The sequence below is a fragment of the Phaeoacremonium minimum genome (assembly GCF_000392275.1).
Source record: "Phaeoacremonium minimum UCRPA7 unplaced genomic scaffold PA7_03_scaffold_359, whole genome shotgun sequence".
In the NCBI taxonomy this organism is placed as follows: Eukaryota; Fungi; Ascomycota; class Sordariomycetes; order Togniniales; family Togniniaceae; genus Phaeoacremonium; species Phaeoacremonium minimum.
The window spans coordinates 555,906-581,947 of record NW_006921263.1 but is presented as its reverse complement, the minus strand read 5'-3'; the positions used below and the strand labels follow the sequence as shown (position 1 = coordinate 581,947).

Sequence of the window (26,042 nt, the reverse complement as noted above, 5' to 3'; positions counted from 1 at the left end):
GGCGCAGAAGATCTCTGCGATTCCATCGCGACTAATTCTGTATCGGAACAGACACGCAGTTCCACGTCTTCCATACCATAGTTCCAGCAACTTCAGCTTAGGCATCCGTACTATGGCGGTTGCTGCGGTCAACAACAAGGTGTCCGTCTCATTACGGTCCGTTTTGGGCATTAACAAAAGCGAAGTCAGCGATAACTTGCTCAGTTGTTGCCAGGCACTCACGCCTGGGTACTTTTGGACGGCTTCAAAGTAATACTTTGCCTCGACGATGAAGGATACTGATAGTATCTCTAATTTCTTGAAGCTTGCAAGCCATACCGCGAAGGGCTGGTAAGCAATTCTTATTTGGCCCTTGCCTGGTGTGCCATCGCCGTGATCTAAATCATCCATGTCCTCATTGAAGTCCTCAAAGTATAACAAGCTTGTGAGCTGGTTCAACAAGTGGTCAGGAAACCAAATGGGCCATTCTGTGATTATGTCAGCTTTATTTGTTAATAATGAACATCGCATCCGTAATGGGGTAATTTCCTACGTCTATCATTGAGTTCCTGTCGGTCGCTTATCGATCGCCAGGATTCAATCGAGAGTCTCTCAAGCCCCGGAAGACTTTGCAAGATACCGATCAAACTGCTAGGAGCAAATAAGCGGCGACAACGCCGACGTAAACGAAAGTGTTTGATCACTGGTATAGGGGAGAAGTTGTAAATGGGTATGAAACTCGTTGGTCGACCGATAATTCTCCTGTAAGCCTTTCTTGCGTTTGTTATCGATGAAAAATTTCGGCGACCATTGATCCAGCCGTGCGCCGGGTCATCGGCAATAGATGGCTCATCATCATCGCCAAGTAAATCGATCGACATCTCTTTGAAGTAGTGCTCGGAATCACTCGGTGAATGTATGCTGAGCTCGAACGTCAGATCCTGGATTGGGCTAGCTGGACTCATTCGATAGTGCTGTTCCCAGCTGTTGAGAACAGCCCAAAATTCGTAGACGGCTGTCTTGATGATGGCATGATTGATAGCCTTTGTCCCCTCGCTGTCATATTCGCCACACATGGAGCAATCGTAAGACGGAAGTTCGATGACAAGACAAATATGATGTATCAAGTCTCCGTGCATACGGGTCATGAAGACGAACAACGCGAGGTCTTGGGGGCGGATGATGAGTGAGTGAAACAGAAGCTTCTGGAAAAACGCATTCCAGTGTCGACAAACAGAAGCATAATTTGCAAGGCGATGCTCTGATGACGATGTTGTACTGTTGCGTTTCTCCTGAGTTGATAGAAAAGATTGACCGCGGCTGCGGTACGTCCGTGAAAGTAGCTCTATGACCTCCAACTGGACTTCTGGTGGAAGATTACTCCAACGGAAACCCGAGTTTTCACCCTCGCGTCCCTCGTCGGAGGTGTCTCCTTCCTGTTCCATGGTCGCGCCACGAGAGTTGACCTCGATCGAATTGTTGGGTGCGCACAGGTGTGAAGGATTGGGGAAGGCGAATCACCTTTAAAAAATATTAAAAAAGGAGTGGTGTAGCGGTTGGTAGAAAAATAGAAATTCGCTGTTCAAGAGTGTGGCACAAAAGGGTGCTTTCCTGAGGTACTTGTCCGAGTGGGCGGACGTCACAGTTCACAAGCTCCAGGATGGATGCTTTGTAACCGCCACCTGATCTAGTAGGTTAGGTACCTCAGTGAGTGTAAAGCTTGGGTCTCATTTAATGTCTGCATCTGCATCGAGTTGTTAGCTTCGAGTTGTTAGCTAAACAGCTCGAAATAAATCACTCATCGGTCGTTAGTCTTGGTTGAAGAGACTTGCTGCCGAGATGACCAAATACAATAGCTAGGTACCCAGTTCTGAATGTTGGGTGCATACAGCTGCTTTGTTGTGGTGCAAGCAACCTTGACTAAGCTGCTGCCTTAGACCAATCAGCCCTACCAGATGTTCTGGTTTAGGCAGGCACACCCTCACTAGACAGAGTCAGGCACTAGGCTAAATTAGCACCATAATTATATCATCAGTCATACAGAAATCTCAAACTTCAAAATTCCCTAAAACAGCGAAAGCAGACAAGAACAAAGCAGTCTAATCCTGCACACATCTGCTCGCCGGAGTACCGCATGATCGAGCGCAGATCTGATTCATCCCATTAGCCACGAATTTGCCCGTGTCATGGGTTTAACACTCTGAGCCAAGCCGGCACCCGAAACAAAGTTATGTCGACCTTCAACGGTGTAATCACCGAGTTTCCTGACATCAGAGGTCAGTCTTCTTTTTAATAGATACGGCTAGTCTCACATGTCAATAGTTGACTTTTTCCGCTCTCATCCGACGTTACGACCACCACTCGCATGTTTCCTAAGTCACATACACAGCGATCATCTGGCGGGCTTGGAAACATTGAGATCTCCATTGTGCGTATAATGTCATATGCTTGGAAATGCGTGCTGACTCAGACAGTGTCTATTGCTCTGCACCAACCAGAGAATTCCTTCTCCGCTTAGAGAGGTACCCATGCCGCATCAACTATGCCAAAGGCATACTCGAGGCACGGGTCCAAACTTACAAACACCTCGCAGCACGCCTGGTAAGTTTTCCAATCATTGAAAGTTTGGTTTCACAGAAAGTTGAATAGTATCGCAGAAGTCTCTCCCGCTCGAGACGCCAACGGAGTTGGAACTCGAGGCTGGTGTCCAGATCCGGGTCACTCTCTTCGATGCCAATCATTGTCCGGGCTCGGTCATGTTCCGTAAGTGTTGAGACCTATGTTATAAGAGGCTATACGTTGCTTACAAAAAAGAAAGTGTTCGAACGGGAAGACATAGCAGTACTCTATACCGGAGATACACGGAGTGAGCCATGGTTTGTCAATGCTCTAGCAAGAAACCCCTGCCTTATTGAGTATACATCTGGTATAAAGACACTGGACAAGATATACCTCGACACCTCGAACATTGAGGATATCCATTTCCAGACCAAAGCCGAGGGACTACAAGAGCTTCTACGAAAGGTCTCAAAGTATCCAAACGATACCATCTTTCACTTTCAGGCTTGGACTTATGGGTATGTTAGTCTTGACACTTACATGGTTCGTGTTGCTGATCTGATTACAAGATACGAGGATGTTTGGATTGCCCTTGCGAAAGCCCTGAACACAAAAGTGGGTACAATCAATTATGTTTTCACTCTCGATGAGCTACTGCTGAGTTATCTTAGATTCATGTCGATGCTTATAAATTGGGGCTTTACCACTCATTGGTCATGAAAGATGCTATCTCGAGATACGGCAGGCAAGTGCACATTTCTCCGGAAGCCCCCGGACTAGTCGGCTTCATGTGCGGCAATCGTTCACATCCTGGATGTTTGACTGCAGATGACACTGTTCGCTTACACAGCTGCGAGAAAGGCACACACTGCGCGACAATGCAGAAACGTCCAGTTGTTTGGATCCGGCCCATCGTAGCCCATCTTCCGAATGGCTATGACATCACTGAGATTGGCATCGGAGGAGGCGGTGATGATCTGGAACGAGAAGCCGAGCTGGACTTCTTCTCGGCTGATGAGGCTCAGGCACTGATTGAAATGTACGACAGTCCTTGCTTGATTAACATTTTCTTTTGCTGATGCGTCCACATAGAATCCTCCAGAGCAATGACCTTGCCGATGACTTGAAGGATAAGGTCCGGGCGTTTCTTCTGCAGTCATTTGCCTCTGGCCGAAATGTCTCCCTGAATTTTGATGTGTCGTCATTTAACGAAGAAAACGAGACCAAGCTCGCAAGAGCAGTCGAGTCAGTTGCGAAAAAGGCACAATTGGGGAGAGGAAAAGAGAAGAGGGACGACGAATCTAGCACGCTGCCAAACAGGATTTCTTTCCCTTACTCTCGACATGCATCCTATCCAGAACTGTGCCTACTAGTTGGAGCTTTCAAGCCAAAAGATGTCTGGCCGTGCACATCTCACGATATGGACTGGATCCAGAACGGTAAGCGCATAGTGACAACACGTATACATTGTTTATTAATGTCTGAACAAGGCATCTCCATCCAAGAATTGTTTGGTAAGCACTGCACTGGCAGCGTCTTCTCATATGATTCCAAGTTAGCTGCTCTTGCCGAAAAGTTGCAGGAGGTGAAAGGGGACAGCGATACTCAAAGCACTACCACGACCAAATCTGAAATTGGAATCAGAAACTCTTCTCCTGAACATCCAAGTTCTGATGGTCCAGCACCCAGCCAGGGAATTGTCATTGATCTCACAAATTCTGAGTCAGATGACTCTCAGGAGGACCAGCTCCCTACTCTTAAGATTGAATCACGCAAACGGAGTATTGATCAGTTCAATGAAGTTGAGGGCCTTGACAGCGAGTTGAGACGCGATGATAGTCATCTTCTAGATTCACAAACCTCGGAGCTTTCGGAGCGAGCGCTCGAGATCCGGCGCACGGCATTCAACAGCATGATTGAGAATGCGAGAGATCACGATTGGCGTCCTGTTCCTCTGGTCTCTACCTGGGATCATCATACAGAAGAAGAGGAAGAGCTTTGAGGACACAGTGATTGCACAACGGGATGTCGGCAGCACATCTTATGGTGTTTTGGTATTATTTTGCCGCTGGCGTACTTGGTAAAATCAACATGAGATACCCCTTTTGAGTTCAGATTTTTGTCACCTCTTAACCAATAACTCTTGAATAACGGCGAATAGGTTTCGCATGCTTGAAATTAAGTTAGTACCTACCCCAGTGAATGAACCATGAGAGCTTCCGCATGAGATCCGCGGCTCCTCGGTGCATCTGCCGCGCTTGCATTTTCCCGCAGCCGCGGGGCATACGGTGCCGGGGGATCTACACGAGATCGCAAGACAGCATCATGCGCCAAGCTCGGGCGGTACGACGTCACGGCGCAACCCCATTTTGTCCACGAATCCTGTCCCGAAGGTGTGTCTCCGCAAAGACCACCAACCGCACCACCCGGGAACCTGGATCCCCACACACTTGATTTCTGCCGGCAGTAATAAGCCCGCGAAGACGTGATATTATTTAGCCATGTTTGGTCGCGGGGCCCCTCGGGTCCTTGAGCCTAAAGGGCAGCTGGAGGCCGTATTGATACGATTGTGGAGTCGCAGCACTGCCTGGCTTTGGGGTCACGGTGGATCTTGCATGTGAGATCTGTGCCGACTGAAGGCGGGAATATGTGAAGTACTGTGATACGGTCGGATATATTAATGGCCATCCCCATATTGAAAACCCTGCGGGGATGCAGTACCTTACCCTTTTGCCTTACCAGGTTCAAGCAGATGCCAATAGAGGGACGATGGTGTGTTTATCAAGGTGTAAATACTTGTTTATCGCCTCGGCGATCCTGGCCTCAGTACCGTCTCTAGGGTTGGTCATCAACAACCAAGAGGCTCAATTACTACCTGCAGCTCTCGGCCCCCGTGATGTCGGCATACAATGCATAAAGCGAGCAGACCCGAACTTGACGGGATACCTAGGAGCTTTCTTCCTCGGAGCAGACCCATATGTATACTTCTACCTTAGCAACGGAAACAATGCCATCTCGTTCAAAGCACTCAACAAAGGCTCTCCAGTGATTAAGCCGACGAAAGGCACAGGGGGTGTCCGTGATCCCGCCATTGTTCAGGGCGGCGGTACTGAAGCTGGGAAGAAGTGGTACATCGTCGGAACAGACTTGGACATCGCGAAGGTCATTAAATGGGCTCTTAGCTTCCTTTCTCTGACTGACATGATTTCAGACCACTTGGGACGTTGCTCAGCGCAATGGATCTCGAGGCATCTTTGTATGGGAGAGCACGGACTTGGTCAATTGGACGAATGAGCGACTTGTTGTCGTGGAAGATCCAACTGCCGGGATGGTATGGGCTCCTGAAGCCATCTGGGATTCTGAGAAGAGTGAGTTCCTCAACGCAATATGATGCCGACTCCAGCTGACCCCGGGGCAGACCAGTACATGGTATTCTGGGCGTCCAAGTTCGTAAGTAGTTTGACTCGGGTCTTGCACCGGGCGTCATTGACGACCTTTAGTACACTGCATCAGACACCAAGCATACCGGGACGCCGTCAGCTATCCGAATCCGCTATGCATACACGTCAGACTTCAAGACGTTCAGCGCACCGCAGACGTACATTGACAGGTCTCCAACAAATATCATTGACTTGACGATTCTCCCCTACGGCGATGGTAAGTCGTTCCTGCGCTTCATGAAGGATGAGACTCTCAAGACGGTCTTCGTCGAGTACTCCACGTCCGGCCTCTTCGGCACATGGACTCGGCCGGGCGGTAGCAGCGCGATCATCCAGTCAAGCGTCGAGGGCCCTGCCGCGTACTGGGACAATCAGGTCAGCGGGAAGGCGCACGTGTTGCTAGACTTCTACGGCGGCGACGGGTACCATCCGTACGAGACGAGCAACCCGCAGAGCAATACCGGCTGGACGGCCAGCAACATGACAAACTTCCCGAAGAATTTGAGGCATGGAAGTGTGTTGCCGATCAACGCGACTGTTTACAATGCCATAAATGCAAGATGGGGATGATAGATTGTGCTTATAACCCTGAAGAACGGTAGTTGTTGATTAATGTGCCTAATAATTGTCCATAGGCTGCAGGGAAGCGGTGGGTCGACTTTAGGTGATCGCTTCTCAAATGAGTCGATTCTGCTCCTTCTTGGCCAAGTGCCGAAATGAGACTCGTTAGACGGCAGTGATGTCTCTGAACGCTGTGTGCGTATTTGGCTGCGAGTATATCTACTGTAGATGCTCACTGATAAGCTTGACCATGAGCACTTTGACCTTGACAAAGGAAACAACTAGTCATTGATTGCCCTGGCGAGTGGCCGTAGGGCGAGGAGCTCGCTGGCGGGAGGCTTGTAATTCGGCAAGGGACGCTAGCTTGGGTGCCGACCGGGATCTCCGGAGACCCTGCGAGACCCTTAATCAGCCCAGCGCAGGTTCGCCGAGTCTTCCTCTCCTTCTTCAGGTTCTTTGTATTTTATGATTCTTTTCAAATAAATACATCAGATGCGGAGACATCTGATTTTCCTAGAATTTATCGACAGGTAGTGCGTGCGGGAGTGCAGGCGCTGAAGGCAGGATGACATGGCTGAGGAACCCGTTCTTTGCATCTCCTGCGCCCAAGAACACGGACAATAACAGCGATGTCGAAGCCGAAGCAGAAACCGAAGCAGAAGCAGCCAACCACGATCATCATGTGGACAATGCCTCCTACATAGACATCCGTGCGCCTTCCGAGAGGTTGACAGCATATCAAATATTCTATATTTTCATTCTCGACGGAATAGGGGCTTTTGTCCTGTCTGGAGCCATCAATTTTGCAATCGCTTACGGTATGATTTTGAAGCCCCTTGCAAGTTGTGCTTGGCGTGACTAACACCGAGGAAGCGATGTACACAACACAAAATCTGGACAAACATCCAATCAGACTGTTCCAGCTACCGAACACTCTTGCTGGTGATGCCGCCGTCACAATCATTGTTCAGTGTATCATCACCTGGCTCATCGAGCTGATCCTGGTAAACCGGGATATCAAGTCTGGCCCTGTCCAGCCCATTGGGTTCATCCCGGAGCCCGAGAATCGTGTACTCCGCTGGTACATGTTTCTCGACCGGAAGAAGGAGCTCAACGAACCTGGGAGTGTCGGCCATTGGGCCTTCTTTCTGTTTTCTCAGGTGCTGCGAGCGTTCATTGTGGCTGTGATCAGCTTTTGCTTGTTATGGGGTCCTTGCGTCGGCATCCTAACAGCCGTGGGCACGAAGAGGGGTGGCGACTGGTACTTCACGGCAAAATGGGCGCCGCAGATATTCAAGCTGCTCCTAGGAGGCATCTTGGGCCTGTTGACAACACCGCCGTTCGCGGTGTTCTGGCTCGTCCGTGCGGGATGGGCTTTGAGGACGAATGAAGGCCACTCTGGAGATTGATAGCTCAACTAGACCTGACTATCAAAGTCCCATGATACCAGGCACGTTTAACTTCTAATCTGTGCGCATCATCTGTAAAAATCATGTGAATCCAGGGTCAATCATCTCGGGACTGCTTATATACAAGTTTTGGCACTGGACTATCACTACGGCTCTTGGACCGTCGGATACCCGCCTCCACCCCCGGCTGTAGTGGATCATAACACCGGCCCCTATTTACTGTGGTACGGACAATCTTCTATCTCCTGCAGACTGTTTTCCCGGTTTCTTTCATGAGACACCAGCACCTTGCAGATGTTTTGCGTGCCTTTCAAACAATTAATCTGCAACCCGCAGCGACCCCTCACCCACCTGGCAATCCTTTTGCAGCTGGAGGCCATGGCGGTCTTCAGTGAGATCATGAGTATGCGGTGCGAGGTGGCGGCAAACGCATTGACGCTGCAAACCCCTCTCGTCGAAACCAAGCTCAACGCCTCCAGCATGCGCGGATGTATGCAAGGCCGTCCGACCTCACGACCAGTTGACGTGCCCGCCATTGACATCTTCGTCGTCTAGCTGTAGGCGGCGCAGATGCGACCTTTTGCGCACACACACATACACACCCACACCCGGGCCATGTCTGCCTCCCCCAATCCCCGGCCAAGAATCCCCGCATGGCATTCCGGGAACCCCTGGATGGTGTGGCTCACGGTGCCTTATCACGCTGCAAGACCGAGCCGCACGGATGTCAGACGCGCAGGAACAGCCGTCGATCCTTGGCGCATTCGGACGGCTGCCGTAGCACGTCAGGCCGTCCCATTGGGCGGCGACCATTCCGTTTGGTTTCATTTCCCCAAGATGACCTCGAGCTTGCCTCCATCTGGGCATCGAGTGGTATCCGAGTGGCACTTGGCCCTTGGATGGCCCGGGCTCTGGACTGTTGACAGGTGAGCGGCGAGCAGGCCATTGCCGAAGAGAAAGGGATTGGCGATGGGTGGGAGGTCAGTGCCATCCATACCTGCATCTTCCAGGAGATGATGAACGGTGAGATGGGTGCGGAAGCAGAGTCTTTCAGTAAGCAGCAGGTTGCACTGGGAGAGAATATGGAGGCTGGCAAGTGCTGGCATTACGACGGAGATATATATCAACAAGACGAGGACGGGCTGAAAGTCTGTTGCTGTTCATTTCCCTTGAAAACCATTCATTACAGGACTCCTCTTGTTATCGTACCGTCTTCAAAGACTACTATCAACCTCCTTCACTCGCAAGGCGAGACTGTGAAGCAAGCACGTCTTATAACTTCAAACATTTCACACATAAGTCCATCACAATGGCACCAAAGTGGACGCGTCTCCTGCTCTTCCCAGAGCCACAATCGCCCTCCTCGCCCATGTGGGATCGTCCCTCCACAGACAGCCCCATCTTCATCGAGTCCACGCCCTCCAAGTCGCCCATGTGGCGCGCCAGCCTGCGCGTGACTGACGCGCCCATGTTCCCGGCGGCGGTGCCCAGCCCGTCGCCCATGTGGTGCCGCGAGGCCAACGGCTCGCCCGTCTGTCCCTGCTGCATGTTCGGCATCCCGGCGCCGCCGCCGGGCGTGGAGACGGCCGCGTCCCGGCCCCTGACGAGCGCCTCGCGCCCAAAGACTAGCACCACCTCCTTCTCCTCGCGGCCGCAGACGAGCGGCCTCCAGAGCCCGAGGAGCCTGAAGAGCATGCAGTCGAGCATGAGCCTGAGGCTGAAGAAGAGCTTCAGGAATCTGAGGTCCAGGGGCAGTGGTGACTCGCTGTGAACGATGTCAGATTTGTATACGGCTGGTATTTGTAATTTTATAGTTTGGAAAACATTCATTTATCGTCAAGCGATGGGTAGTCGCTCATTCGGGATTTCAGTTCTCTCATCAGTGGAGATTACTATTTGCACAATAAGGTCTATGCGGTACACTCCGTCACTGAGGAGACGGGAGATATTTTGGTACAAATTTATACGGGCGGAACAGCTTTGTATTTACAGAACACTTGTTCATTGGAATGATTTATGTAGTATGACTCAACCAAGATACCTTCTCTATGATAGTCGGATGGACATCAACTATATTGGCAGCAAGCCTCTCAGTAAACGAGTTTCTTGTCTCGCACTCCGCGAATTGAATGTATCCCAAGGCATGGGGTAGTAGTGCCAGTGAGGGTCCGAACTTTCGATGGTATCATTTACTTCTGACCAAGTTTCATCCATCTATCTGTATACACACCAAGAATCCGTAACTTGAGTTGAGGCAAGGGTATAATATTAATTAGATTATTGAGTATTAAACCAGACACATAAGTCTAGTGGCTATATATATTCGATCATGAGCGCAGGGTGGGCACATCCCTCGTGTGCCGCCAGTGCGACTAGCTTGGTATAACAACGATAAACGCGTAGGTAGGTGAGAGTCATCGCTAACAAAGGGTATTATAAAATCGTAACGGCGCCTTGCGGCTGAAGTGTTGTGTGTAGAGCCAGTCTCATCTCCTCAGCGAAGTAAAAGGTCCTCCTTAGAAGGGTTGTCATTATATGAACTTGATCCTCCCGAACTTATCCTCCACCATTTGCTCGTCCTTGTGTATCGTGAGGAAGTAATTCCTAATCTCGGTCGTGTTCATCCCGCTCGGGTGGATCCGCTCCATCTCGAGACGATCGGTGCTCTTGGGCTTGCCGTCCCGGATGCGGACCTTCTCGAAGAAAACGTATGCCGCATAGAAGATACCGCTCGTGTTCCCTGCAGTGGGGCCGCTGAGACTCAGGAAACGGTTCAGCTGGGCCCCCTGTAGCTTGCGGCCATCGCTGAATGTCTGAGCTAGAGCGCGAAGGAAGGCCGCTTGAGTGATACCCGAGTTTCTCAAGAAGGCGCGGATCTTCCTCCGGACTGTGTCGCAGGTGTCAAAGACTTCCACACCGTCCTTCTCCTCGCCGGCCAAGCGGATGCCAGACACATCTAACGGATCTTGCCCAGTTACCGTCCGGGAGGTGGAGGCAACAGATCTGGCGCCCGTGTCGATCTTCTTGTATCTCTTTGCTGGTGGGAGCCGCGACACCTCACGCTCCGCAGGCATCCACGGGTTGCTGTACGGATCGTTCACCCAATTTGAGACCTCTCTAAAGTCATCCGATTTTCGCTTTCTCGAGTGTGTCAGATCCACGATCGGCGCTGCCCTGATAGCCTGGTTTGCTCGAGATGCTGGCGCGGGAGAGAGCGGTACGCGGAGCTTGGGAGGTGTGACAGCCCGTTCGGGCTCTTTCGGTCTGGCTATCAGGTTCTCCTTCGGGCCTACAACGTCCCACAGCTTCGGAAGAGACTGGAAAGAAGTCAAGTTAGCACTCAGAAAAGCTCAGCAGAGGATCAACTGAAGTCGCACCTGTCTCTGAGCTTGCTCCTTCGGGATTGGGCTGAAGCTGCTCTGGTGCGGACGCCAGCTGAGGATGGCAGGCGGCCGGGATGCATCGGCGGCGGCACGCAGGTGGAAGTCATCTCTCCAGCTGGCCGAGGCGCTGCCGCCGAATGTCTGACTAATGCTCGGGATGTTTACGCCGACATAGTTGCTTTGGGACATGGTGATGCCGTACAGGCGAGGTCAGAGATCCAATGCGGCCCGTGAATAGGCCTTTCGTGTTGATACAAGGGACGCCGCCAGCGGCAAAATAGACACAAAAGAGATTGATGGATAGGTGGATGGATAGATGGTCGTGTGCTGGTAGACGTGATAGCTTGAGCTTCTTCTGGAGCAGGTCGTGTCGATGGCGGCCGAACCAGCGAGATGCAGGTCGAAGCGTCTCGAGTAGATTGGGCAGCTGATGGATGGGTGGATGGCTGATTAGGTACCTGCAGTAGTTGGATGCAGGTTGTTGTGATTGTTGTCAATTATTAGAGGACGATAATATTATGGTGCCAGTATTGATTGGTACATGTACTGGAGTGTTGTACAGGACGTGCCGAGCCGATGCAGAAATTCCAGACTTCTCCGCCGTTCTCGATCTGGTCGGTTGTGGTGGTATGGCGATGGTTTGTTTGGTGTGATGATGGAAAGGAAAATGAATGAGTGAATGAGGTTTGTTTGAAGACAAACGACGACGACGCGTCCTTTTGCTTGGACAGCCCAAAGAAAAGCCAAAGCTCAGTCCAGGTCAATTCAGGTCAGGTCAGGCGGGCATCAACAGAAGCCATCCCTGCAAGCGTGGGTACTATATATGCTGGTAGCACACAGTAACCCGCAGGATTTTTGGAGTAAAATGACAACAACAAAAAATAATACAGTCCCGTCCATACCTAGTACAGCACGGTACAACCGTACATTATACAGTTGTACACTACATGCATTAGTACAGCTACCTAGTACGGCGGATTATCTGGGGTGCCGACGCTCTGGCCAGATACAAGCAAGGGCCACCATGTGGCACCTGCCAGCCCCTGTGGAGCCCTTCCCGCACCATGGCTTCACATACCCCTGAAACCCCCTGAAAGAGCCTCTCCTGCAGCGTCTCCCGCAAGATCGAGAGCCTACCACGCCTTCACCATCTCCAAGACATCAGGCTTCGAGCATTATGCTGACTGACTGACTGACTGACTGAATAATTGACTGGTCACGCCACGCCACGGTGGACTGTAGACCGCGGACCAACAGCAACAACAGCATGATGACGATGTCTATGCGAAAGCCTGGCTCTGTGCTCACGTGTGGTGGTCAACACGAGTATGCGCGAAACCCAAAGATTCTATGTCATGCATGCACACAACCAGGGTCCCGTATGTGAAGCATGAAGTTGTCGCCTGTCTCCAGTCGCGTGATAGGCTCTTCATGCCTCGGGTCGAGCATTGATTAAGACAAGCCATGCTTTATCGAGAGCATCCCAGTCTCGCATCACAGCGCCTCTACTCGTAGGATCTCTCCATGGGCTCTTGTTGAGCGCCCCCGGTCGATCATCGACTCTGCTTCCCTGGTAAGGGCCTGTCAATGCAGCCCTGCCCCATCTTCCTCGGCCTGGTCCATGGTCAAGCTCGTCTATCTCCTGCCGCCACGGCCATGCGACGAAATGCGCTGCTCTCTGTCAGAGGGCATCCCCTGCAAGAGAATTCGTCACCTCTAGCCCATTCAGTCTTCTCTATCGGCTAGATACCCGGTTAGTCTTGCCAACACTTCATTTCACTGAAACCGTGGGATTCCCGCCTACCTATTGTGTCCATTGCCCCTCATCATCCGCCTTTCGTGGTCCATATTCCAAGAATTATCGTCTGCCCATCTTTTTCTCTCACCTATCAATCAATCATTCAGAAATGCTCAGGTGGGCTTGATCGGATGGAATGCTCTGCTGGCTAGTTGCTGTGAGTATATAAAGGTCGCGAGCGATACTAATTCTATAGGTGCCGATGCCTTCTGTCCTCGCCAAGCTTTGCTGAGGCTTCTCTTCCACCACATTCTTTCGTTTTACCTTGAAGGCTCTTTCATCTTCATTCGCTTCATTGACTGAAGGCGTCTGCTTCTTCTTGATACCATACATATAGCCGGCCTACGCTCCAATTCACATTAAGCAATTTGCTGCTTCCTCGCAACTCATCTCCGCAATGACATCCGTCTCTTGGAAAGCTCTCCTTGTCATACTCGGTGGCGCGGCGACCATAACTGCTCATGGTCATGTAGTTGACGTTGTCATTAATGGCGTCTCCTACCAGGGCTACGATCCGACCTCCTTCCCGTATATGCAGAACCCGCCAACAGTTGTTGGATGGACCACTTCTCAAACAGACAACGGCTTCGTGGCGCCAGACGCATTTGGTGACGGAGACATCATCTGCCACAAGACGGCGAGCAATGCCGGTGGCCATGCTGTAGTCGCCGCTGGTGACAGCGTCTTCATTCAGTGGAATACATGGCCGGAATCTCATAAAGGCCCCGTTATCGACTACCTAGCCAATTGCGGTGACAGCTGTGAGACGGTCGACAAGACCTCCCTGGAGTTCTTCAAGATCGATGGTGTAGGACTGGTGGATGGGTCGTCAGCACCAGGTACTTGGGGTTCTGACCAACTCGTCGCCAACAACAACTCGTGGCTTGTGCAAATACCATCGAACATCGCCGCTGGCAACTATGTCTTGCGACATGAGATCATTGCTCTTCATAGTGCGGGCCAAGACAACGGCGCTCAAGCATATCCCCAGTGCGTGAACTTGCAGGTCACCGGTGGTGGGTCCGGCACCCCGACAGGCGTGAAGGGAACCGAGCTATACACTGCCAGCGACCCAGGCATCCTCATCAACATCTACCAGAGCCTGAGCAACTATGAGATCCCTGGTCCGGACCCCATCGACGGCGCTACCAATGTTGCTCAAACCACATCTGCCGTAACGTCCAGCGCGTCCGCTGTTGTCGGCTCTGCAACTGGCCCTGCTGGTACGGCGCCAACGACCACGGCCGATTCTGGTTCCGGATCTGGATCGGACCCGAGCACCACTGCTCAGGGAACTGCTACGCCGACTGTGGCTTCTAGCTCAAGTGCGTCAGTTTCCATTGAAGTATCTACGCCCTCCGCCACTTCCACCGGCGCGATTACTTGCCCCGGTGCTGCGAAGCTCCGACGTCACGCGCGTGACGTTCAGCTTCACTAAATCCGCCCAAACATCATGCCTACACGCGCAATCATCCGCTTTCTGCATTTCCCTCATACTCATCTGGACGTACGATCGTGGTACTAACTAGGAATACAAAGGTCGATCTAGCTCATCAGCGTCACCCGCATCGTCTGGCTCGTCTTCAAGTTCCTCGGGTGACTCTGGAGAACAGTCTGGTGATGGCATTGGTAATGACGATACCTCGGATTATGATTCTGGCAAGGGGCTTGGGAGCAGTGGCGCTCCTGGGCGGGTGCTGCCTGATTTGGGTCGAGTGTTTGGATTCAAATGTTCATTTCACTGTATATATCTGACTTTCTTTGTACTTTTCGCCGTATTATGATTCATGGACTGGGCTGAAAGCCCCGAGGACGGGCAATCTCGGTCTCTAGGATTGGATATTTGTGATAGCCACAAGACCAAGTGCGAATTCGTCGCATTGCTCTCATCATACCGTACCTTCTGTCATCATGTGTGACATCTTTATCATGTATCTTTCCCTTTACAATGCTTCAGAGCTCGGAGGCTCGCCGCGTTGCTTTTCGGCATGCCCGAATCAGTCACTTCCCTAGACACGAATTTGCAGGTAGAAGCAAATGGTGACGTATTTTCCTACGGTAAAGTATATTTCGCCCTCAAGTCTACAACGACCTTTGGGCTATGACTGCCGTTTGACCCATAGTTGTGAAACACCCAACCCACTGAAGCCAAGATGTAGCGCCACAAGGCAGAGAGAACAGATGATCTTTATCGACTTAATCCACAAATGCAAGCCACTTTGTCTTGACAACAGATGATCGACGCCTTCTAGATGTCTGCAGGATGTCATACATAGGTATGGTCTCTAGAGCGCGTTTACTTCAGACGAGAACTTCCCCACGTTTTCAGGACGACCCCTGCAAGCTGCTCCGACGTCAAACAAACCTCCCTCACCCATGCTGCCGGCTTTCGATTTATCCGCCAACAGCGAACCAGAAATTAATTGAAGTGGTCAAATGGACCACATTAACCCCGGAACTACGCTACAACAGATTGAGGCTACTCTTTGCGGAGCTGGGAAATGTATATATTGACTAACCCTCGCACATCTCACGAGGCATGATGTTGCAGTCCGTTTCCAGGTCCACCAATGGTGGGCCCAAGGTCCAGAGAATGCTCTTGGCAAATCTGTCGAGAGGAACGCGATTTGCAGAATAAGGGGTTCTTCGGGGGATAAAAGATCAGGATATCCTCATGGCTAGAAGGAGAGTTTCGCAAGCCATACTTCACCCAGCCTAAATCGCGATAATGAAGTCTTTTGCCACATTCTTGACTCTCATCACCTCCGCACTCGCGGCAAGCCGAACCAGCGCTCCATCTGGATGCCTGGTGGTGAGCAAGTCAGCCTCATCAGGACAATACTCGACCATTCAAGCTGCCGTGAATGCACTGTCGACTTCTTCAACGTCAGACCAGTGCATCTTCGTCAATCCAGGAACCTACAGCGAGCAGGTGCTTGTGTCTAGCCGCTCGGCCAAGCTGACAATATATGGCTACACTAGCGACACCTCCTCATACTCGGGCAACCAGGTGACTATCACGTCGTCCAAGAGCCAAGCTGATGGGCTCTCCAATGATGAGACGGCCACGCTGCGTGTCAAGGCGACTAACTTCAAGCTTTACAACATAAACGTGAACAATGGCTATGGCAAGGGAAGCCAGGCTGTTGCCCTCAGCGCCTACGCTGATAGCGGCTACTATGCCTGCAAGTTCACCGGCTACCAAGACACGCTTCTGGCGCAGCAAGGCTACCAGCTGTACTCAAAGTGCCTCATCCAGGGGGTGACAGATTTCATCTTTGGGCAGAATGGTCTAGCATGGTTCGAAAAGTGCGATATCCGAGTTCTTGCGGCTAGTCTGGGCTACATTACAGCAAATGGCCGGTCCTCCTCCTCCGGTGTCAGCTACTATGTCTTCAATAACTGCGATATCGCTGCTGCATCGGGCAACAGCGTGACGGCAGGTGCGTTCTATTTAGGCCGACCATGGGGCGCTTACGCTCGGGTCGTTTTCCAGAATACCTCAATGAGTGCCGTTATCAACAGCGCAGGCTGGCGCATCTGGAATACGGGCGATGAGCGGACTAGCAATGTCCTGTTTGGAGAGTACAACAACTCGGGGAAGGGTTCGCAGGGCACGAGGGCGAGTTTCGCGACGAAGTTGAGCTCCGCGGTACCAATCACCACTATCCTGACGAGCAGCTATGCGAGCAAGGGATATTATGACGCTTCGTATATGTGAGCACATTGAAAGTTTTCATCCGGCAGCAAAAGCGAGGATCTTCAAATAGCCATATTACAAAGACAGAGTTCGCGTATCAACTCATTCTTTTACACCAAGGTGATATCTTGTCTCTGGAGCCCGAGATCCTATACCTCGCCGTTCATTATCCCATTTACAGTTTTTAAAGCCATCTAGGACTTCGTGCCGAAGCAGGTCATCGTATATCAAATAATGATTAGGACTAAATACTAAACCCAATGTTCAGAATCTGCCGAATGCAAAATTGCTTGAATCCGCCATTTCCCCAAGGAATAGATCCGCAACTGTGAAGGATGGGTTATGTAAGTGACAAGGAACGGACGCATCGAGCGGACCGCTTAGTCGTATAAGGAATTCAGGTTCGCGGTCTATGCTGTATTTTTGCCATATCTGTGTTTCCTCGACAACGAGAGTTTCAAAGTCCTGCTCATTACTGAGCCCAGTCGCTTGCATCAAATCTAAACGAAGCGTTCGTGACAATTCAAAGTAGGTATATATATGACTGACGTCTTGATCATATATCTAGATCTTTGATATATGGCTCTAAAAGACGTAGCTTTGCAAGATCTTGTGCATTTAGATAAAGTGCTGAATCCCCGAGACAAAGGTCTCCAAATAGACGAAATGTCTTTAAAGAAGAGAACTGAGATCCAGAGGTCTCGGCCATGTCTAAATGTTGTGATGATGGTTCCATGTTTTGAGTATCATATTCAGGTGAAAGGCGCTTGGTGTGGGAGGAGGTAAGTATAGATACTGGGGGTCCTGCCTAGGGCCTTCGGTGCATGGAAATACTAGTATCTCGAAATAATATCCAGGAATCCTAAGATTAGGGGTTTTTCAACTGATTTAGGTCAAGGGGTTGAGGTGGTATTTATATATACATAATAATAAAAAATGACGTCGTTAATAAGAAGCAACATTTTAAGATCAAGGAAATCTCAAGATAAAAAAATGTTCTTGTTTAGGAATGACCCGGGATCTCCGGGGATTTTAAGATCCTCAATCTCACGTTCTACCACTGAAGGAGGAGGCAGTTTTCTATATCACCTCACCTTCCACCTTAAAGACCTTAGGCACTTCCTGAAGAAGGTGCCCCCACTAATGCCACAGTGGGCAGGAAACGTCTCTTTTAAGATATTCGAACAAAGTCTATATATCAAGGCGACAACAACTAAGATTGGAAAATAAGCGATAGGTATTTACCATATGATAAAATGCTGTGGCAGTCAGTAGGTATTTGTAGGTACTCTTTTAAAACTTATACTTATCAAGTAGATATACTACTATGGATAGTGTGCTTTACTATGCAAAATTTTCGTATAGCTTCTTTATAGGTGGTTGACGATTTAGAATACTATCTGTGAGCGTTGAGGCTCACTGGTGAGGACGTGGTACCTGTCAAGGAGGTTGAGGTTACGACTGGTGGCCTTCAGTGCCGTCAGAGCCAATACTGTGCGAGGTTGTGGCTCTTCGAGCTGTGTTGGTCTTTTCACTACTGTCAGAGACATTATGTGTTGACAATCTCATAAAGAGCAGGTCAAACAGTAGAGATGAATTTTGAAAGGCCACGAGACTCCAAAATCTCCTTCACAATCGTTCATGAGGGTTGAAATTCACTTCCAACGCGTGCAGTATCTGGCAGAATGGATATGGCTCGTTCGGTATGTTTGGTGGCTGGCCCGAGCCATACCAATACATGCTTTGCACGCCGATAAATCTCGTGCATTATTGCAATTTGGCTCCGCTTCTCTGTCTCAAGAGACTGATTGTTAGACACCGCGTCGATCAATATTGGCAACTCTCCAGGTCGTCTTGCAATGCATGGCAATGCTGTGTTGAGATTTTCATGGACACGAGGTTCTGCACCATCGGCCAGTATGAGTGGAAAGTCATGAGTCTGATCGCCCCAGGTGTAAGAGAGCGCGTCAAATTCGATGCTATTCCAAATTTCCAACGTCGCCATAGAGGGAGACATGTTGAAGTGACCAGGTAGCCGCGCTTGGATGGATAACCAGTAGCCGGATCTCGCCCGAGTTCAAAGAGTTGTGCACGAAGGGACGATGAATGTTACCAGCCATATCAGATCAGCCTCAGAAATTGGTGAGGGATAGGATGGTGGGCAAAATCATGATGGAAGGTGGGATATTATTGTGCTGTTTCAGCTTAATGTACCTAACCTGCTGGTATGCCCAATCAAGCGAGAAGACATTGCACGTCCGATCAGTACTACCTATTACATCAGTCCCCAAATCACTTTACAATTCATACCTTTCGTGTGATCCTGATGAAGAAATATTCTACATAAATGCTAACACAACTCACGATATTCGTAGAATTCGAAATCTAGAGAATGCCAATGTGGTGAGCCTAAAAATAGTGGGAGGCAGCCATTGTTGGCCACCACTCCCGCCATCCAAAGCCTACTGTTAAGCCCTCGGACAATGAACAGACTCAAGCCCCAAAGCCCACATCCCAAGTTCCCATCAAAAGCAATAAGGCTCCAAGACTAACGATACAAATCTATCATACATAGGGTTTGTTTCTACCCCTGACGTTTCAGGTAGACGTGCAACTATTACTCTGCGTTCCAAAGTCAGCCCAATCAGTCGGGTCGCCTTTGGTTTATTGTGGGCCTCCCAACGTAACATGCCTCGTGACACACAACCTCCAACCTAGTGAGCCGCAGAGGATGCCTGCAGGCAGAAAATACACACAGGCCCAGCAGTGGGGTTTGATTTGATTGATGTCTCTGGGCTGTGATGAGAGTGGCTGTCAAGGATTGCCAGAAGCAAATTTGAATTGTCATTGGTACAAGCAATGCACGGGATAGGAGCCGTCATCGCGCCCCCGCAGGAGCAATCCCGGGTTCTCGTCTATCTCTCTTTTGCTTCCTACTCGCATGGACTTGTAGAGACACGCCATCTCAAGCGCAATCGAAGTAAGCTAGTATACTGACGATGCAGCTTGCCGCCATTGGCGTGCCATGGCGGATCATCCAGACACATACCATGATGTAAGTTCCCACCAAATTATCCTGCCTGACATGAATAGCATGTCGACTTATCGTTCGTATTCCTGGCTTGGACTCGTTTCAGCGTCCAAGGTAGGTGCCTATCATGGTGTCTATCATTGTCATTGTAAAAAATCCTCAACAAAATTGGCCAAATCTGCCTCTGTCACTGCCCATCTCTCGATGCTCACTCGTGGTTTGATCATTTGCCCGCGTTTCAAGATCAGCCATGAGGGCTGTCACACCTGCCCAGACTTCGATGCGGCTGAGTGTGCTGCGGTATTGGGCAGATAGCCCACCGCCTCAATTTTTGTAAGCAACACAAATGGCAAATGAGCACATGGCGAATATCCGGAAGCCTTAACCTACGGTGCGACTTTGTCTTAAGATAAAACCAGTGGTGGGCTCTAGCCACCGAAAATGTTTTAAGGCGCATTGCCTCGTGTCCTGCCCCTAGCGTTTGTCTACTTTCTCTTGCTCTCGGTCTGTCTTGATTCTGGTATCATCCATCCAATTCTCATGATATATTTCTCATTTCGCAAAAGGACTGCCGTCCATCTTCTGATATTATACCGGATAATATGAATGACAATGTCAGTAACTTGTCATTCGACGCCATCGGCGGCAAGTATTCCATCCTGGCATATCTCTTTTTCATCCCCCACTCAGACCCGTCGGAGATGGGGAGGCATATTCACTCCAAATGAACCCAACCAATATAGAGAGGTCACACAACAATACTGTCGACCTGCATATCAAACAGCACCCATCGATAGAGATCTTGAGATGAATACTCCTGACTCCGACGCAATTTTCGCGAATGTTAACACAAAAAAGGAGGAGGTTTCAAGACGTCCCTCATTAGCCCGTTCAAATGCAGTCTGTCATCGCAGAAGTCGTGCCGTCTCGAGATTTAGTGTAGATTCGGCTGATTCGATCACGGAACCAATTGATATACGATGGAGTCAAGGGTCCTCGTTGCAGGATGTTGGTCCAAGCACCGCAGCCACCACACCGTTCGAAGGACGCTCGCCATGCTCAAGCGACGGCCAAAATTTCACCCTTGCGGACATTCGAGGTTCGGGATACCTTCGAGAACCTGTGCCAGGCGCCGGTGTCCCTTGCCACCCATTTCCTCGCGGGTTCCCCGATTCCGTCATGTCCCCGACTAACGCAGCAACAACGTCACTTAAGTCCGTACTAACGGTGAACCACAGCCAGCCTTTGCAACCAGACGAAGGAAAGTCACTGGAAGACCGCCTCAGAGAAGCCGAGCAGAGAGCAGATAGGCTGGAAAAGCAGAATGGAATGCTAATGGCTCGCATTCTGAATGGACCGACCGGAACTGGGGTCGAATCGAGTCATAATGTCGGGGAGCTCATAGAGAAGTGGATCCATAACATACAGGACACAACGACATCGCCAAGTACGAAAGCGATTGCGGCCGAGGAAAGAGAAAACTTACTCCGCAGGATTGACGCGTTAGAGAAGACACTTCGTCAGAAAACTGAGACAATAGAGACATTCATGACCAAAGTCAATACGTCCATCAAAAGCGAGGCAACTGCAAAGGAACCCCAACGCCAAGTTTCAAGAAATATCGAGCAATTTGAAAAGTCCATGACACAATTGAAGCAGGCGGATGAAGTTTTGTCTTGTGTTGGGGGATCATTCACGCCTCGAAAAATTGTCTTGTTGAAAATGAGCCAGAAGCGTTTCGGAGAATCTGCCGACAGTGATCAGTTTACACAGGAAACCAGCACCACAGGTGATCTCGATGTACAAATAAACCCCGAACAAGCCTTAAGGTTTGCCCGAAAACTTGACTCTAGCTCAGGTATGGCGACCTTCGACAAAATCTCTATCAAGACCTGTGCTATCTGCAAAATGCCCAAATTTCTCAATCGGTCCATGCCATGCTACACTGCAGCAGCTCGTCATTCCCCTGCAATTCACACTCTCAATGAGTTTCATCCCGCATTCGGAACCACATCCTGTTGCTCTAAACCTGTCTGCACCACATGTTTACCGTCTGCGATCATCTCAGCAATCACGAGGGACTGGTGGCACAACCTGGGCGACTCCTACTGGGTGCGCTGTCCAATTTCCAGCTGCCCAGCTACTCTATCCCTAGAATATAATGTCGACTTGACCAGCTTACTTGGGCAGTTGGGAGATGCCGAGGTATTAACTCATGTGAGGCGATTTGAAATAGCCAAAGATCTCCGGAGGGCATTGCAAGGACTTATGAAGCAGCCCACACCCGAAGAACTCAATCGAGCTGCAGAGCTTCACGAGCAGCTAACTAGAAAGGGATTTATGCGAGACATCTTCAATCTAAGCAAGCAAAATTTCAGGCTGAAGCTCGACGTACTTCCAATCGACTCGAGAGACGGGCGGAAAACACTTCGGGTTCCAATTTTTACCAGTCTTCTCAATCAAACTTGGGAACAGCATGAGAGAGTTGAACGGGAATGCATTATTTGTGCAGAAGCAATACCAGATATTGTCGACGGTAGTCCCCAAGCTGAAGAACGCTGGACAAATATCACGGCGACTTTTCCGGGTGAGTGGACATGGCGCGTACGAGCATTTCCTCCGCCATGTTTGTTACCGGAATGCAGCACGAAGCATAATCTCGACATGTGTCGAACATGCTTAGCCCGCCACCTTGAGACATCACTCGAAACAGTTGGCCGAGCAGGTTGCGATACGCTCGCCTGTCCCATCCCGAATTGCGGACATCTTTACACTTACGCCGAGCTGAAAGCACTTGCGTCTCCAGAGACATTTGCCAAATACGACAAGTTCCGCCTTCTCACTCATTTAGCCACTCTTCCAAACTTTCGGTGGTGCCTTCGTAAAGGCTGTGAGTCCGGACAAATATACGATCCACCCACCTCCGGAACCGGCTGGAATTCGTCGTGGGACGACGTCAGCACGTCAGACCGCATCCGATGTGACGCATGTGGCTTCGATATGTGTTTTAGGCACCAGGTCCCCTGGCACGACGGACTTACGTGTGAGGCGTATGACAGCCTCAAGGCGCATGGCGATCCGGCCTTCCACGCCACCAAAGCATGGATTGAGTCGAATACGAAAGCATGTCCTGGGCCTAGGTGTGGCGTGCCAGTGGAGAAAAAAGGCGGTTGTTTCCACATGACGTGCCAGGCATGCAAATTTGAATTTTGCTGGGAATGTCTTGCCGATTGGAAGAAGATACTGAAGAACAGGGCGATTACAGGCGCTAGAAGATATGATCGAAAGGGGCATAATGTCGGTTGCTATTTCAGAGATGACGGGGTCCCAGAGCCCACAATGGTAGTTGGAAATGATATTGAGGAGGCCACCAGACACATGTGACTAATAAATTCTGTTACTTAACTTCTAATTAGACAACAGTGTAAAGATCATTTTTCACATAAGGGTTACAGGTCTGGCCATGGGAAGTTACAATATGATGGGCAAATTGCACTGGTACTTATGCTGGTTTCTGATGAAGATGTTTTTATTGGATACTTCTTTCAAGATGACTTAATGAAACGCTATTAGTGGCTAGCTGATGCCATGACTTACCTGTATCTGAGTTGGCAGCCTGCGCCAACCTCCAGACTACAACTTACCCATGCTCATCTCAGTGAGTGTAAAGAGGGAACTGTCCGCATGTCTGCGATTAGGTCAGCCATGTGAGTCTGTGCACGCTGAGAATTATCCCAGTCCATGGAACTAGCGCCATCTGCGATGGACAGTGTGATTTCAACACTGTTCTCTTCGTCAAAGACAGTACTACTGCTTTGGGGAGGAAAGTAGCTGTACTCCACATCATCGACTTGCTCAGGGGGTGTATAGTCCTCGAAAGTGCCTCTGTTGAAAGAGTCATCGAAAGGTACAGAGTTCGAGGAAGGGAAGATGGGCATGTCGTGAAGAAAAGCCTCTACAGGATCATTGGATAGTGGTGGGAGACCATCGGTCCGGTACGCCGTGTGGTCAAAAGAATAGAGTAGAACTCTCTCCAATGAATCGTCTGGAAGAGGGCCATCCTCAATCTGTGGTATGAAACCAATCGGAAGTACAGAGAATTGCTCTATCTGCGAATCCACCTGCGTCTCATTATCTCCGATGTTGATCGGCTCGTTAATGAACCCATACAGGCCGTTCCTGTCCATGTCACCACCGCCAAAGGCAAAGGAATTCGTGGACGACAAAATATTGTCTTGCTGCAAGTTGCCATTTCTGTTCTCAATAACTCGGATGATTGCAAGGGCGTGCTCTCGATTTCCGGGATCTTGACACAATGCCAATAAAACTTCCCGGATGACTTCTGGGCTGGCTGTCGAGATTGCGAGAAGTCCAGACATCGTGAGGGAAGTCTTGGACGCAAACCTTTCTTCTCGCAGCTTTGGCCAATATCTGATCGAGAGCGGACGAAGTTGACGTAAAAGCCAATAGTCTTGAAGAACGGCGACTTTGAAGTTTGACACTCCGGGAAACTCATGCCGGACGAAACAGAATCTTTTTATAATACATCGTGAAACTCCCAACAAAGGTGTGCTCTTCGAGGTTCCTTTGTTCGAAAAGACAAGGTCATCTACAAACAACCTTATTGTTTGAGAGGTTTGTGTAAACCAATCAACATGAGCTAAGAGCATATTGTTGTGAAAACAAAGGTTCTCTCAAAGACAGTTGACATGGCCGCTCCCGGCCGTCCCAATACAAGCAACTTTTATTATCACAAAGGACATTCAAAAATTTCAACAAGGCATTGTTTTGCTTGGGTCCTTGACCATGCGAAGCGTTTCGTTGTTGAGAAAGGCAGGATTATACCTATGTTATTCCTTTTAATCCTTTCAAATCCAGGCGGTACACCCACAATTCAACTAGTTACTTCTCAATCAAGTCAGCGAAGTGGTCAATCAGGTTTCAAATTCAATAATCAACAGAATTGTCTACTTGGAATAATGGCTTTGTGCTTCGACTCCATAGCCCTTGAAGGTTTCGTATCCCCTCACATTGTGAAGTCGAGACAAGATGGTCCGAGCTCAGATTCAACAGGTCAGTCGGCCCCCATCTCCGAAGGAATTCTCCGAGAGATGTGCCGTCTGGCGAAACAAGGGTTGACGAAACAAACCTGTAGGGTAGGGGTTTGCGAGCGAGCGAAACAGTGACCCCATGACAAACAGTGGCGCCTGTCAAATCAAAAGCTGGCAGCTCTGGTGACCTCGAACCTGCGGGGCAGGTCTGCCAACTTCAAACCTAGTTTTGTAGCGAAACGCCTGGCCCGCCTGAAGGGAGGTGCGCCGCCCATCTCGCGTACGATGCCTAGGCGAGACAAGATGTTAACGGTCGACAGGGAACGGGAAATGAGTAATGGGGTCGATGCGAAATTTGGCCGGGCGCCTCCATCGACTTGGAGGTGGGGGTCTACCTGAAGTGAGCTATTCTCGCACATAGGCTTGTCTACTCTAGGCGATAGCCAAGTTCGGGTCTTGAACACCATCCAGGCCGGCCGAACTGGACCTGGCCTGTCATCTACGGCGCATTAAACAGTAACACATATGTACATATCGTGTCCTTCCTGTCCAGGCAGCCATAAAGTTATTCCGTCGTGAATAAACGAGTTCCAGAGAGAGATGCTATTTTCGGATGCTCAGCAGTCAGAAAATTGACATCAATTGGGGCAGGTGTCACAAATACATGGCACGGAATGTCCGGGACTGCTCAGGTGAGGGACCTTTCCAGCCTCATCAATCAATCTTCCAGCGGTCATGCTATGCAATTGCAGCGTGGATATCAGCACCTGGGTCATGTGCCCTCAATGCCGCTCAGGGGACCTATCTCGGTTCTCCGCACCGTTGACCTGTCCAGGGCACTGTACATCAAAAGGTCGAGGATGTTAAAGTGATTGCATGCGGAGTGCAGAGGCGAGCAAGGAGGGGTCTGCCTGGCATTGACCAGGACCAAGGCGCCCCCTGGAGGTGATCAACAATCAGAAGTACGAAGGGGTGTGTAGCAAGCGAGCACACGGCTCACACCTTGCGAACCTCTCATCTGGCGTGTCTAAAGTGCTATGACGAGAATAGCACAAGTCGTAAACTGTGGAGGTCGGAAAACCGTAGTTGGCTAGAGTGATGGAGCCTTCGTGGCCATCACTGCGCCGCTAG

General features: G+C 50.1%; 5 protein-coding genes across 5 annotated transcripts; 3 read left to right on the top strand and 2 right to left on the bottom strand.

Annotated features, from left to right (window-relative positions):
• Positions 1-5,964: 5,964 nt before the first annotated feature.
• On the top strand, positions 5,965-7,948 carry UCRPA7_4721 (putative glycoside hydrolase family 43 protein; the record flags this gene model as incomplete). Its single annotated transcript, XM_007917272.1, has 4 exons — positions 5,965-5,988; positions 6,039-6,492; positions 7,057-7,069; positions 7,453-7,948. The coding sequence occupies 4 exons, from the start codon at positions 5,965-5,967 to the stop codon at positions 7,946-7,948; spliced, it is 987 nt and encodes a 328-aa protein (XP_007915463.1).
• Positions 7,949-9,220: 1,272 nt separating this feature from the next.
• Positions 9,221-9,778, bottom strand: UCRPA7_4720 (hypothetical protein; the record flags this gene model as incomplete). The annotated part of the gene is made up of 1 exon (XM_007917271.1): positions 9,221-9,778. One exon carries the CDS (start codon positions 9,776-9,778, stop codon positions 9,221-9,223), a length of 558 nt encoding a protein of 185 aa, XP_007915462.1.
• Positions 9,779-10,479: 701 nt separating this feature from the next.
• Positions 10,480-11,520, bottom strand: UCRPA7_4719 (hypothetical protein; the record flags this gene model as incomplete). The annotated part of the gene is made up of 2 exons (XM_007917270.1): positions 10,480-11,265; positions 11,326-11,520. The coding sequence occupies 2 exons, from the start codon at positions 11,518-11,520 to the stop codon at positions 10,480-10,482; spliced, it is 981 nt and encodes a 326-aa protein (XP_007915461.1).
• Positions 11,521-13,526: 2,006 nt separating this feature from the next.
• On the top strand, positions 13,527-14,567 carry UCRPA7_4718 (putative glycoside hydrolase family 61 protein; the record flags this gene model as incomplete). Its single annotated transcript, XM_007917269.1, has 1 exon — positions 13,527-14,567. The coding sequence occupies one exon, from the start codon at positions 13,527-13,529 to the stop codon at positions 14,565-14,567; it is 1,041 nt and encodes a 346-aa protein (XP_007915460.1).
• A 1,290-nt stretch (positions 14,568-15,857) lies between these two features.
• Positions 15,858-16,850, top strand: UCRPA7_4717 (putative carbohydrate esterase family 8 protein; the record flags this gene model as incomplete). The annotated part of the gene is made up of 1 exon (XM_007917268.1): positions 15,858-16,850. The coding sequence occupies one exon, from the start codon at positions 15,858-15,860 to the stop codon at positions 16,848-16,850; it is 993 nt and encodes a 330-aa protein (XP_007915459.1).
• Between the last annotated feature and the right edge of the window lie 9,192 nt (positions 16,851-26,042).